Source organism: Clupea harengus, chromosome 26, assembly GCF_900700415.2.
Source record: "Clupea harengus chromosome 26, Ch_v2.0.2, whole genome shotgun sequence".
Classification (NCBI taxonomy): Eukaryota; Metazoa; Chordata; class Actinopteri; order Clupeiformes; family Clupeidae; genus Clupea; species Clupea harengus.
Genome location: NC_045177.1, coordinates 2,092,366 through 2,107,305, shown reverse-complemented (window position 1 = coordinate 2,107,305; position 14,940 = coordinate 2,092,366). Strand labels below are relative to the sequence as shown.

Genomic DNA, 14,940 nt, shown 5'->3' with positions numbered 1-14,940 from the left:
CAAGTATACAAATTGAAAATATGATATTGTTTTTAAAAACCTCTACAGGGAAAATAAATTAGATCCTGCTCACGAACCATTGACTGGTGAATTACACAAACTCGAATAATCTGGACTCTCCTGTATCTCCAATTTAACTAAATAAAAATATTAAACAACTCAAAAACAAAGAAAAAGCATGTGGCTGATGGAAAACCTCAATCTCTCTCTCTCTCTCTCTCTTTCACAGGTGTAGAAACTCTCTCTCTGTGAATTGACTCTGTATTTATTTCTGTTGTATTCTTTATGTAGGTTACTTAATCATAGGAGTGCATACATTGTAGTTAAGCAAGATATTCCAAGATAGGCTTATATGCAGGCCTTATATTATTTTTATACTATGTCCTCATATCAAGTTGTACATTATAAGAAAACATACATGCACTCACACACACATACACATATGTCTACATAAATACACACACAAACATACAGTTTGAAAAGCTTTGAGGAACAATGGAGGGTTTCTTCAGTTTACCAGCCCACCCCATCCCCCATGACCTGTTAGTTCACACCTCCAACCCACTCCCACATACCCTGCCCTACCCAATCACCTTTCAGTTCACACATCCAGGAATGACCCATCTACACTCCTTTGTGTTGTCAGGTTGAACCCTGACCAAGCCTCTCCTCTGTCATTCTAATTTGCATTCCAAAAGCTCCTGCAGCTGATTGGTTAGACAGAAGAAGCACTATATTAACACCACACAGGGGAGTCTGAACTCACATTTGTAAGGTAGAGACTGAAATGCTTTGGATTGATACTGAACCCACCTTTGTAAGGTAGACACTGGGATGCTCTGGATAAATACGGTATGTGTGTAATTCAACAACAGTGTAGCTATACTGTAGTTCTTTGTTTAACTATATCATCCTTAGATTGAGGAATGTTAGACTGGATTTTCTTTGAAAAACTGAACTCAACTGACTGGCACTGGGATGCTCTTTGGAAGCATACTGTAGAAACTTGGGTCTCCAACAGTACAACTACGCTGTAGTTCTTTGTTTGCGCATGTTCACTTTATTAGTCTTGCATTGAATGAAAGTTTGACTGGATTTTCTTTGAAAAACAGAACTGAAGTCTGAAATGTCAGGATCTACTGAACCATCACAACTGATCATGTCAGTGAAGGAGGAGCTCAAAGAAGAAGAATTTGATGATTTCCTGCAAGAGTATCTGTCTGCATTTCAGAAAGTGGAAGAAAAGCCTGGACTGATACATGACTGTAAGACTGAATCAGAAAGATCCCCAACCTTGGCCTGCAAAGAAGAAAAGTCTTCACTGATGGAAATTAAAGAGGAAGATGAATCGGATTTAAGAGACTGTGATCGTGATGACTCTTCACCTACAAGTAAGTTGCAGATTATTTTGTATCAAGAGAAGCAAACTAACTCTTGTGCCTGTATCTCTGTTTACATTTAGTCTCTAGGTAGACAGTTATCCCATTGAACAGGTTTGTCCTAAATTACTTCCACATGAGGTACAATTCTAGCCAATAAAGAAAGAGATATTAACCCTCATATTATGTTCAAATTGTACTCACGTCTGATATCCTTGGGGTCAATTTGACCCCAGCAATATAAACCTCCAAAAAATGATTATAATTACCCAAGTGTATGTGTCAGGTACCTTAGGTTAGTTTGTTGACGACCTAAATAGCCCTTAAAAATAAAACAATAAATAAAACAATACCCCCTCCCATTCCTTTCATACATCCTGAATACATGTTACGCGATTATTGAGAAAAATCCAGATCACCATAAAATTTCACTGATTGACCTAAAATTGGAAAGAGATATCTTTCTGGTGTTTTTATGGCTGAATATGATTTCTAAATACATATTGTTGTTATCTATAACATTTGGAATACAAAATATTTCTTTTATCAAGAATAGTAACAATGCAATGAAAACAGTTGATATTTTTTAAATATTTTATACAATTAACAAATTGACCCCAAACAACACCTAAATGAAAGCATGTGTACAGGACATTGAAAACATATCATCATGTTAATTTTTTCCCAATTAAATTATGAAAAGTCATTTAGTATGAAGCAAAACAAATTATGTCAATCATTTATTTGGAGATGTTAAACATTGAATGATAAATAATATGAAGAAAAGAGTGTTATCATGTTAATATGAAGCTGCAAGGGCACCAAGAGGGTTTCTGCCTATCGTAGATTTTTAACTATCTGTCTCTACCTGAGGGAACCATCTTCACATTTGGCCACTGCTGGTGTGTGTTAATAATAACTTATGCTAATATCTGTGAATATGAACTTGTGTCAATATGAAGCTGCACAGGCACCCGAGGGTTTACCTGTTCTATCAAGTATAATTGTACGGGTTAAATTAGTAGACTGTAACATCAGCCAGATAACTGGTATAATATAATATAATAATAGATTTAAAAATATGTCATGCCATTGGAACTCTTGGACATTATAACTGTTATTAATAGGTTATTTAAAAGTTGATAAAAGAATACCTGGCTTTATCTTCTGCTTTACTCTATGAAATGGGAGACCTGTTGAGAGAATAGAGATACCATGGGAATACTATAATAATGAGATATTATTTGCAGTCTGTTGCATTTAAAACATTTAAAATGCCTACTATCATTTTGTGTTCCAAGTGATATAATAAATTGGCAAATAGCCAGTCAATCTGAAATACATTTCTTTTCAGTGTTATTCTGTGTAGTTTTAATGGAACAAATCGAGAATATCAATGAATGAGAATCGAGGATATTATTTAAAAAATGTTTTCTTATTTTATAGGAGACGTTCAAAGGATCCATTCTAGCAAAAGGAGTAGAGAGGAAAAAAGAAAGAATGTCATCAGACATCAGCAATCGAACGCAAGGAAGAAACAACATGAATGCTCCCAGTGTTCCAAAACTTTTCTTGCACCTTCTGCTCTTGCAATTCATCAACGAACACACACAGGAGAAACGCCCCATCAATGTCCTCAGTGTGGGAAAGCCTTTAGTCAAAAGGGTAATCTCAAGAAACACCTGAGGATCCACACTGGAGAAAAGCCTAATCAGTGTACTACATGTGGGAAGGGTTTCAAAAGTAGCAGTGAACTTACAATCCACCAGATGATACATACTGGAGAAAAGCCACATCTGTGTTCTCAGTGTGGAAAGGCCTTTAGTCAAAAGGGTTATCTCAAGACACACCAGAGGATCCACACTGGAGAAAAGCCATATCAGTGTACTACATGTGGGAAGGATTTTAGGAATAGCAATAGTCTTACAATCCACCAGCTGACACATACTGGGGAAAGGCCATATCATTGTTCTCAGTGTGGAAAGACTTTTAGTCAAATGGCTCATCTCAAGACACACCAGAGGATCCACACTGGAGAAAAGCCATATCAGTGTACTACATGTGGGAAGGGTTTCAAAAGTGGCAATGAAATTAGGAGTCACCAGATGACACATACTGGAGAAAAGCCACATCACTGTTCTCAGTGTGGAAAGACCTTTACTAAAATGAGTCATCTCAAGACACACCTGATGATCCACACTGGAGAAAAGCCATATCATTGTACTACATGTGGGAAGGGTTTCAAAAGTAGCAGTGAATTTAAAATCCACCAGATGACACATACTGGAGAAAAGCCATATCATTGTTTTCAGTGTGGAAAGGCCTTTACTAACGAGGGTAATCTCAAAAAACACCAGAGAATTCACACTGGGGAAAAGCCACATCACTGTTCTCAGTGTGGAAAGACTTTTAGTCAAATGGGTAATCTCAAGACACACCAGAGAATCCATACTGGAGAAAAGCCCCATCAATGCTCTCAGTGTGGAAAGGCCTTTAGTCAAAAGGGCGATCTCATCAGACACCAGAGGGTCCATACTGGGGACAAGAACCTAGCCATATCAATGTAATATAGGTGGGAGGGGATTCAGATGGAGCTCAGATATCACTGTCCATTAGGTCACACATCAGTTCCAGTTTCGTACGATTCCGTAGAATCAGCAATTTACTGCATTAATCCCTGATATTGCAACTTTAATAGTTTACTGTGTTTTTAATTGCACAGAAGTAACACCTTGATATCAAACTGCAATGTATTGCTGCTTCTTTTGGCATCCTAATGGTGGTATAAGGTTATGCACAGTCTGTCCCAACCACTGCCACTGCTTCATGTCACATGACCATTCTGAAGTTAGTGTGATGTTAGAAATTTGTTTTACATTAACAACATCCTTGGATCTATATCTGTTATACTTTTATTAAACTCAATAAAAAAATGCTCCAAATTCATGCATATTGATTTACAATGCATCATACATTTCAATAACATTCTTAGTATGGCTTAAATGAGCATATAAGCAATAATAATAATAACATTATTTTTATTATTGTTGATATTGTTGTTGTTTTGTGTTCTTGGGTAGGTTGTATAGATTGTGTGACAAACATCTATACAATTACACAAATTATTTTGTTATAGAAATGATTTAAATATAGTTAAACACAAATTAAACATTTACTATTTTCCACTATTTTTGTTTTATTAAAATCAAACTGTTTTTGTAAACTCTGTGGTCTGGCTCAAATTTATGTTGCGGCTCATGAGTTGGGTCATGACAGCATTCTCAAGAAGGACCAAGCTCCTGACTCAGGTCATGACAGCATTCTCAAGAGGGACCCAGCTCCTGACTCGGGTCATGACAGCATTCTCAAGAAGGACCCAGCTCCTGACTCGGGTCATGACAGCATTCTCAAGAGGGACCCAGCTCCTGACTTCAAATCGACTTGCATTGACACCTGCTAAAAACACTAAAACATCAAATGGGGAAATAGTGGGGAAGAATCAGTGGGGAAAACATGAGCTGTTTATTACTAAATGCAATGTGCAGTATGCAATAAAACAGTAAATTAAACAGGTTAATTGTTTATGTTCCGTGACAAAGGACCTATTCATCAACAAGGATAGGCCTAACTATGTGGACATTGGAGCTCACTTTTTATAACTTAATTTCCAAAAGATATGGACACCCTGTTCAATAGATAATGTAGTTACTGACTTGTTGTGTTTGGAAGGGAGGCCTTGGCTGGGGAGGAGAAAGGAAGCTTTATTAAAGGTAAATGTAGATGTTAATGTTATGGAACAATCATGGGGATATGTCTACAGAACACATTCGTCTAAATGGGCATTAACATCATTAACAATAAGGGCATCTAAATTAGTTGTTGGTGTTGAAAGGCTGCATGAAGGCACATGGTTACCTCGCATCCAAGGTGATATGGATGACATGACGACACTGACAACAACAGCTCCAATCACCCGTTAGTTGTTAGCCAAGTTGAAGGACAATCTGAAATGGGAAGAGGGTAAAAGTGAATGTTCACATGTGGTTTGTCTAGGTATTTGGAACATAGTAGGATGATTTGGCATCAGACTCAGGCAGTAAGGGCAGACGGCAGAGACCTCCGTGTGGTATTTTTGGATATAGAAACCTAGCAAATGTGGAAGTGTTTCTATCAGTAAAATTAAACTGGTGGAAATTTTTTTTTTATTAATGGTGAGGTGAATTTCTGTTATTAAGAAAAGCGGATTTTAGAACCTTGAGAATTCATTGTTAAAGCGATCAACACTAAGACCTTCTTGCCTGGTTTCAGAGCTTAGAGAGTTTAGAGTTTGGGTGCTGACATCAGCAAAATTTTTTATTAATGCATGTTTCCTTCCACACATTTTACAGTGCTCAGCTCTGTTATGAAGATATTTCCTAACCAGCCAGAAACGTATTAATGGCTTGTTTAAAAAAGTGTGGTCAACTGTGCACATAGGTGACTTGTGATCACTTCCACTCTGCCTCAAATAAAGCTTTACATTTTTCATCCATTGATTTTGTGACAAGACTTCAGTGAATAAAACAGTTAAGAATGAATAAACATGTATTTATGTTAGGCACTGAGCACACATACTTTTTTTCTAATCACTAACTCATAGGGTATTCCCCCATCATGGTTCTCTCCTACACAATGATGACAAGATACATATTTCCTGCCAGCATTTTAGGATGATATACGTGTCAACACACAACAATGTCATAAGGTGCATTTTTTTCCACCCTTCATACATGGACTTAAATAAAAAAAAGTATGATATGTATTATCATATCAAATGATTGAAGATCTGGATAGTCTGAAGAGAAGGAAGACACCACATGTATGACTGTTCCTTATGTAAAGGTCTATAAACTGATGGTGCGTTCTTATCCAATACAGATTTAGTAAAAATCAGTGGATTGCCCATGTGTGTGTCAGTTGGTGTGTGTTTGAAGTGTAGACATGCATTCATTTGATGTCTGTTTTCTATAGTTTGGTATTTTCAGAAATCCACAAATCTTTGATGAGCAGACTATGGATGTCGATGTTTAAAAAGTAGACACCCATTCATTTGTATGATGCCTCTGTGACCTGCATATTTGATTTAGAATGTTTGCTGGTAAATCTCTATGTAGGTTTTAGTCTGTTCCACTGTTTTTAGTGTGATTGCTGCCAAAAATAAAGGTTTTTAAAAGAATGTATTTATTTCTGTTTTGTCATTAATACGAATATTACACATATTCTAGTTGGGCAAGATACTTCACTGCCACCCATATTCAAAACAAAAGAACAAATGACAAGTCCTCAAACATGAAGTTTGAAAACTTTCTTCAGATTACCACTACCCTCACCCTTTCATACCCATCACCTCTCAGTTCACACATCCACCCCACCCCCTTCCTACACTCTTTGTGTAGTTTCAGCAGGTTGAGCTATGATCATGCCCACCTGAGGACCACCAGAGGTGTAAATGGTGCTCATAGACATGGAGATCCTGCCCATAATTGGCACCTTGACACTCTAGTTTGCATTCCAAACGCTCCTGCAGCTGATTGCTTTGGCTTGAACCCAGAGAGAAGATGCACTATAGTAACACCACATAGGGGAGTCTGAACTTACCTTTGAACCCAGAGAGAAGATGCACCATATTAACACCATATAGGGGAGTCTGAACTCATCTTTGTAAGGTAGACACTGGGATGCTCTGGATGGATACTGAACTCACCACTTGAGAGCAATGACATTATTATATAAATTATTATATTATTATTATTATAAACAGAAATGTCAAACAGTTACTGTAGTTCTGTAAAAGCCCGGGTCTGTTTATTCCTTCTGATGGAAGGACAGATGACTCTCTGGGTAGATTCACCTCCTGCTCCCCTCTCAGCAGTAGTGTAGTAGCTCCTGTAGTCACGGGATCCAAGTCATATCAACTACTCTACAGTAAGGCCTCAAATTTCATTCTCAGATCACAGCCACGTCACATTAAGTCTAAAAAAGAACAACCACCCTGAAACATCCTCTGAAACAGGTAAACAAACTCTATCCTCTCCAAACTCAATTTCGGTCTCTCTCAATATGAGGCTGAAAGATACAAATTGAAAATATGATCTACACATTTTGGTTTTAAACAGCATTTACAGGGATCCTGCTCAAGAACCATTGATTGATAGATTACACAAACTAGAATCAAATATAAACTACAAACTAATAAACAAATAATCTGGATACTCATGTATCATACCACTAGCTGAAAATGAAGCAATCCTTCTACAAAAAATCTTATTGGGCAAAAGTGTGTGAGACATTGGTGTGCAATGAAGACGTAGTATGATGCCATCGTGGCTGAAAATGCACTGCAGGGGAGCACTAGAGGCAGGCACTGCTAAAGCCCTGATGAACAATGACCAGATCAAACATGGCACTGCTTATACAGTAGCTTAATGTTGAAGATTAGTTGTATTGTAAAACTTTTTTATTTGGTCTATGTTTTTTAGTTGGAGTCCTGCCAAGAATAAGGCTGCTACCACTTGGCGGGAGGGAACATAGCATTGTCATTGAAAAGGTTAGATACAGAAAAACATGGCTACCTCGACAAAACAGTCTCTGCACTCACTGTATCAATGGGGTAGTGGATGGTGAGTTTCTTTTCCTGACAGAATGTAAGAAGTAGAAATACATCAGGAAGACCCGCGCTCAAGAACAGAGGACATTTGCTCTGGGTTTACAAAAATGAGAGAAGAAAAATGATCATTCCTCCTGTGTGAAGCGATGCATGTGGGAAGGATTACAATAATAGATCTCATCTCACCACCCATCAGATCACACAAACCGAAGAAAAGTGTGGAAAGAACTTTAGCCAATGTCTGCTTTCAAGAGACACCAGAGGATCAATGAAACTTCATATTTCTGTTGTACTCTAAATATAGGGAACCTAATCAAAGCTGAGCAAAATACTCTACTGTTGATCAGCCCACCCCCTCTTATTCTTTCCTTTTTTATCATTTACATGATTTGTGTTTATTCCTGTTGTATTCTTCAAGGAAGGTAAACAATGAAAAGGCCCTTAAATTCTACTTCAGCTGAGCATTACATTGCCACCGACAGTCAAAACATGACCAAATAAATAGTATTCAGAGTGAACTGGGGTAAATGTCTGGCATTCTGGTGCATATGATAATGCCCTCTCTGTACTTAAAACAATAATAAAGTTTCTAAGGTCACCTGGTTCCTATTTAACTCAGTTGTGTTGGTTTTTAAGTGAGGCTTCACACTGGTTTGTCGGTCTCATATTACCCTTATATCATTATTAAATTATTGAAATACAAACACACAGGCTTTTTACAGTTTACCAACCTATCCTATTCTAAATAATCACATTTCAGTTCACACCTCCACCCCACCCCCACCTACCCTCCTGTGTGGAGATTCTGCAGGCTGAGCCATAGCCACGCCCACCTTAGGGCCATCAGATGTGTAAACGGTGCTCATACACATGGAATTCCTTCCCATAATCCTTTTTGCATTCTAGTTTGCATTACAAAAGCACCTGCAGCTGATTGGATGAGCCACCTTTTTAAGGCAGACACTGGGATGGTCAGGAAGTATAGTGTGTATGTAACTCACAGGCAGTACAACTATACTGCAGTTCTTGTTTGCACATCTTCACTATATTAGTCTTGTATTGAAGGAAAGTTCAAGGATTTTCTTTTGCAAAACATCTACTAAACCATCACAAACGCTGATGTCAGTGAAGGAGGAGATAGAAGAAGAAGAATTTGATGATTTCCTGCAAGAGTATCTTTCTGCAATTCAGAAAGTGGAAGGAAAGCCTGGACTGGAACATGACTGTAAGACTGAATCAGAAAGATCCCCAACATTGGCCTGCAAAGAAGAAAAGTCTTCACTGATGGAAATTAAAGAGGAAGATGAATCGGATTTAAGAGTCTATGATTGCGATGATTCTCCTACAAGTAAGTTGCAGATTATTTTGTATCATGAGAAAAAGAAAAACACATTATTTGCCATGTGCTATTTATATTTACTTTTTGGACTTTTTGGATTTTAGTAAATGGCTTTAACTTATTAATCAATAAAATGTGAAATCTGTACAGAGAGTAGACATAATATGCATACTACCTTAATCATGGGATACTATTATTGGTACATTTGAAAGAGAGAAAGTGTCTGCCATCGTTTTTTCTCCAGTTCTGTAACTCGTGTGTTTGTATCTCTGTATTAAGTCTCTAGCAAGACACTTATCCTATTGAACACTTTCGTCCTAAACTACTTCCACATGAGGTACAATTCTAGCCATTGAATCAAAAGAAATGAAAAAATATGTAGAAATTATTTGTATAATGAAAATCTGGACAAATATGATAGTTTACAGTAAATGAAGTGAAAATGACATCATGTTAATATGAAGCTGCAAGGGCAACCAGAGGGTTTCTGCCTACTGTAGCTTTTTAAATATCCTATCTGTCTCTAGCTTAGGAAACCATCTTCGCATTTGGCCGCTGCTATTGTGTGTTAGTATTAGCTCATGTTAATGTCTGTGAATATGAACTTGTGTCAATATGAAGCTGCACAGGCACCCCAAGGGTTTCTACCAATTATAATTTAAGGAGTAAAATTGAAGACACTGTAACATCAGCTAGATAACTGGCATAATATTTAATATGATAATGACAATAATAATATATTTATTAATATTCCATCCCATTGGAACTAGGTTAGTTAAAAGTTGATTGAAAAACAAAAAATAAAAACCCCTGGCTTTATCTTGTGTTTTACCTAATGAAATGTGAGACCTATTGAGAGAATAGAGATACCATGGCAATACCTTAATTGTGGGAAATAATTTGGACTATGTTAAATTTAAAAAATGTCTGCCATCATTTGGTCTCCAGATCTCTACATGTCTCTAAATCTCTGCTTACATGTACAGTGCAGTCTCTAGGTGGATACTTTTATCCTAAAGGACTTCCAAGTCATTGAAAAACACATTACAAAAAATACAATACATGTTTTCAGTGTCGTAGTGCTAATGTAACAAATAAAGTAGAGTATGTTAGAGGATATTATTTAAAAAATGTCTTATTATGTTATAGGAGACGTTCAAAGGATCAATTCTAGCAGAAGGAGTACAGAGGAAAGAAGAAAGAATGTCATCAGACATCAGCAATCGAACGCAAGGAAGAAAGAACATCAATGTCCTCAGTGTGGAAAGACTTTTAGTCAAATGAGTAATCTCAAGAGACACCAGAGGATCCACACTGGGGAAAATCCCCATAAATGTCCTCAGTGTGGAAAGACTTTTAGTCAGATGTCTCATCTCAAGGCACACCGGAGGATCCATACTGGAGAAAAGCCCCATCAATGCTCTCAGTGTGGAAAGGCCTTTAGTCATAAGGGTGAGCTCAACACACACCAGATGATCCACACTGGGGAAAAGCCATATCAATGTTCTACATGTGGGAAGGGTTTCAAAAGTAGCAGTGAACTTACAATCCACCAGAGGACACATACAGGGGAAAAGCCATATCATTGTTCTCAGTGTGGAAACACTTTTAGTCAAATGGCTAATCTCAAGGCACACCAGAGGATCCATACTGGAGAAAAGCCCCATCAATGCTCTCAGTGTGGAAAGGCCTTTAGTAATATGTCTGATCTCAACAAACACCAGAGGATTCACACTGGGGAAAAGCCATATCAATGTTCTACATGTGGGAAGGGTTTCAAAAGTAGCAGTGAACTTACAATCCACCAGAGGACACATACAGGGGAAAAGCCATATCATTGTTCTCAGTGTGGAAACACTTTTAGTCAAATGGCTAATCTCAAGACACACCAGAGGATCCATACTGGAGAAAAGACGTATCAGTGTTCTCAGTGTGGAAAGGCCTTTAGTCAAAAGGCTCATCTCAAGGGACACCAGAGGATCCATACTGGAGAAAAGCCACATCAGTGTTCTCAGTGTGGAAAGACCTTTACTCAAATGGGTACTCTCAAGTTACACCTGAGAATCCATACAGGTGAAAAGCCACATCAATGCACTATATGTCGGAAGAATTTCAGGAGTAGCTCGAATCTCACCGCTCATCAGGTCACACATACTGGGGAAAAGCCCCTTCACTACAGTACAGGTGGGAAGAGTTTCAGAGGTAGCTCACATCTCACCGCTCATAAGGTCACACTTCAGTCCCAGTTTTGTGTGATTCAGCCAAATCAGGTATTTACGGGATTTCCCCCGATGCTTCAACTTTTATTATTTACCGTATGAATTGAGCAGAAGTTAAACTTTGATGTTAAACTGCAATTCATTTCTGGTTATTCTGGCCTCCTAATGGTGGTATAAGGTAATGCACAGTCTGTCCCAGACACGCCAAATTCCTCATGTTCCATTTGTTTAGTGTAAAGTGTGTGAAGGATTGACAACTGCATTGAAGTTAACTTAAGTTACATTTGTTTCTCATTAAAAGTTATATCATGTTCTGACATATTATGTAATTAAATTGTGCAGTTTCAAATACTGTAAGAAACTTGATATTAAACGTATTGTTGTGTCCGTGTAAAATATTGCTGTGTCCATCTGCATTCAGCCATTCGTCGCTAATAAATATCTGTTTTCAACTTCAGTCATATTTGAGTGTTATTTGAGTGAATAGGAAGTAAGGCTAGGAATAGTGAACACGTTTTGAATAATCGTGTTTTCCATTCTGTGTTCTTTAAAATGTTAGGCGCCATTGGAGCAAATGGTTTGGAAAAAACCTTTCATAACCAGCTAGGTGTGTAAACATAATGCTGACATCAGCTGAAATAATATAGATTTGTATTAATGCCATGTTTTCAACCAAACATTTTGCAGTCCTCCGTTTGGTTTGAGAAAATCTTTTATAGCCAGCCAGATATGTAAATTTAAACAGAATTGGGTGAAACATGAGCCGGTTTATTAACGGCTTGTTTAAAAAGTTGTGGTCAACTGTACACACAGGTCACCTCTGGTCACTTCAGCTCAGTTTCAAATAAAGCTTTACATTGTTTCATCCATTGATTCAGTGACAAGACTTGTAAAGACAGTGAATAAAACTATTAAGAATGAATAAAACATGTATTTATGTTAGGCACTAAGCACACATATTTTATCAAATCGCTGAGAGTATTCGCCCATCATGGTTCTCTCCTACACAATGATGAAAAAATATTTTTCCTGCAAGGATTTTAAGATGAGATACATGTCAACACATAACAATGTCATGAGAGGCAATCTCTTTTTGCCCCTTCATACATGGACTTAAATTAAAAGAAGTTTTATAATACAAAACATAACGTAACTGTCAGGATCTACTGATCAATCACAACTGCTGATGTCAGTAAAGGAAGAGGCTTTCTAGTTTGCATTCCAGAAAGCTCCTGCAGCTGATTGGTTAGGTTTGATTTCAAGAGCTAATGGGTCAGATAGAAGATATATTATATTAACAGCACAGAGTGGAGTCAGATTACTGATCTCACATTTGTAAGGTGGCACTGATGATAAGGTTGCTGATGGGTGTGTATGAAATGTAGGCTCCCAATCATTATTATGGTGGATATGGCCCTTTTATCTGCATGTTTATATAATGTTTGCTGGTGAAACTCTATGAAGATAAAAGACTGTTTACATGCAAACAGATAAAGGCGATTTCTATAGCTGGGTATCTTCAGTTGAGTGAGACGTGTAGTTTGGATCGTTAGCCAAATTAATTTCTGTTGTATTCTTAATGGGTAGGTAGGGTGCATTATCACAGGAGTCCAGACATTTTAGTTGAGCAAGATATTCTACTGCCATTCACAGTCAAAACTAATAAAATATCTTCTGAATTAAGAGACACAAAAACACACAAAGCTTTAAAGAAGATTGGAGGCTTATGTGCAGGTCTAATACTCTTTTTTATCCTCTGTCCTAATATGAAGTTATAAAATATACATGCATTTACACAAACGTACACATATGTCTTCATAAATACACATAAAAACATACAGTTTGAAAAGCTTTGAGGAACAATGGAGGGTTTCTTCAGTTTACCAGCCCACCCCACCTACCCCTTGACCTTTTAGTGCACACCTCCAACCCACCCCCACATGACCTGCCCTACCCAATCACCTTTCAGTTCACACATCCAGGAATGACCCATCTACACTCCTTTGTGTTCTCTCTGCAGGTTGAACCCTGACCACTTCCACCTGAGGATCATCACACGTGAACAATGCACATGGAATTCCTTCCCAAACTCCTTTGTCATTCTAATTTGCATTCCAAAAGCTCCTGCATTTAAAAACAAAAGTTAAAACCCCCTGGCTTTATCGTGTGCTTTAGTCAATTAAATGTGAGACCTATTGAGAGAATAGAGATACCATGGGAATACCTCAATGATGGGATTTCATTTGCAGTCTGTTACATTTAAGACCTTTAAAATGTCTGCCGTCATTTTGTCTCCAGATCTCTAACTCATGTGCCTGAATCTCTGCTTATATTTACAGTGCAGTCTCTAGGTGTTCACCTCTAGCCTCAGGGACCTCCAAGTCATATACTATTCTAGCAAATAGCCAGTCAATCAATGATACATTGTTTTTAGTGTTGTAGTTCTAATGTAACAAATAGAGGAGAGAGAGGATATTATTTAAAAACGATTCTCAAATGTTATAGGAGACGTTCAAAGGATCCATTCAGGAAAAAGGAGTACAGAGGAAAAAGAAAGAAAGTCATCAGACATCAGCAATCGAACACAAGGAAGAAAACACATGACAAAACCTTTGCTGCACCTTCTGCTCTTGCAATTCATCAACGAACACACACTGGAGAAAAGCCATATCAATGTTCTCAGTGTGGAAAGGCCTTTGCTTTAAAGTGTCATCTCGAGACATCAGATAATCCATACTGGGAAAAAGCCATGACAGGGTACCATATGTTGGAAGAATAATCAGATAATCCATACTGGATAAAAGCCACATCATTGTTCTGATTGTGGAAAGACTTTTAGTAACATTTCTCACTTTTAGTAACATTTCTCTTATTGTGGAAAGGCCCTATTTACCCTCAAGGTACACCAAAAACTACATTCAAGAGAAAGTCCCTTCTATAAAGTACAGGTGAAAAGAGGCTCCCTGCATTCTATGATGTCACCCCCCCTGTACTGGTGGAAATTAGTGTTCTCAGTGTGGAGAACCCTTTAGACAATGTTCTAATACCAACACTCAACTGACAATACACTAAAGAAGCCTCATCAGTGTCGGCAGTGTAAAAAGGCTTTCAATCAACCGGCCTGTCTGAAAAGAAGAGTGAAATACAATATATGTGTGTACACGTGTAGGCTCCCAATCATTCTTATGGTGGCTATATGGCCTTTTTACCTGCATGTTTATATTATGTTTGCTGGTGAAATATATATTCATGTGATTTGTATTTATTCCTGTGGTATTTTTAAAGTAAGGTACACAATAAAAAGGCCCTTAATAAATACATATATATATATTATATATATTCACCTGAATAATGTCA

General features: G+C 37.6%; 3 protein-coding genes across 3 annotated transcripts in view; all 3 read left to right on the top strand.

The window, feature by feature from the left end:
• Positions 1–14,940, top strand: part of LOC105905944 (zinc finger protein OZF-like) — a 138,920-nt gene that overhangs the window by 75,017 nt on the left and 48,963 nt on the right.
• Positions 1,374–4,839, top strand: LOC116219688 (zinc finger protein 239-like). Its single transcript, XM_042703943.1, has 4 exons — positions 1,374–1,391; positions 2,936–3,425; positions 3,510–3,942; positions 4,656–4,839. The coding sequence occupies exons 1-4, from the start codon at positions 1,374–1,376 to the stop codon at positions 4,837–4,839; spliced, it is 1,125 nt and encodes a 374-aa protein (XP_042559877.1).
• LOC116219764 (zinc finger protein 850-like) overlaps positions 10,630–14,940 on the top strand; it is a 31,037-nt gene continuing 26,726 nt past the window's right edge. The window contains exons 1-2 of the mRNA XM_042703870.1: positions 10,630–11,592; positions 14,159–14,295. Coding sequence (XP_042559804.1) covers positions 10,645–11,592; positions 14,159–14,295 — 1,085 coding nt within the window. The 5' untranslated portion in view covers positions 10,630–10,644. The remainder of the gene's footprint in view (positions 11,593–14,158; positions 14,296–14,940) is intronic.

Bases quoted from the DNA above. Each gene is read 5' to 3' on its own strand.
- LOC116219688 (XM_042703943.1), top strand. The intron at 3,426-3,509 runs ATCAGTGTACTA...GAGAAAAGCCAC, and splicing joins CCACACTGGAGAAAAGCCAT to ATCACTGTTCTCAGTGTGGA. The intron at 3,943-4,655 runs GTAATATAGGTG...GGGTCATGACAG, and splicing joins AAGAACCTAGCCATATCAAT to CATTCTCAAGAAGGACCAAG.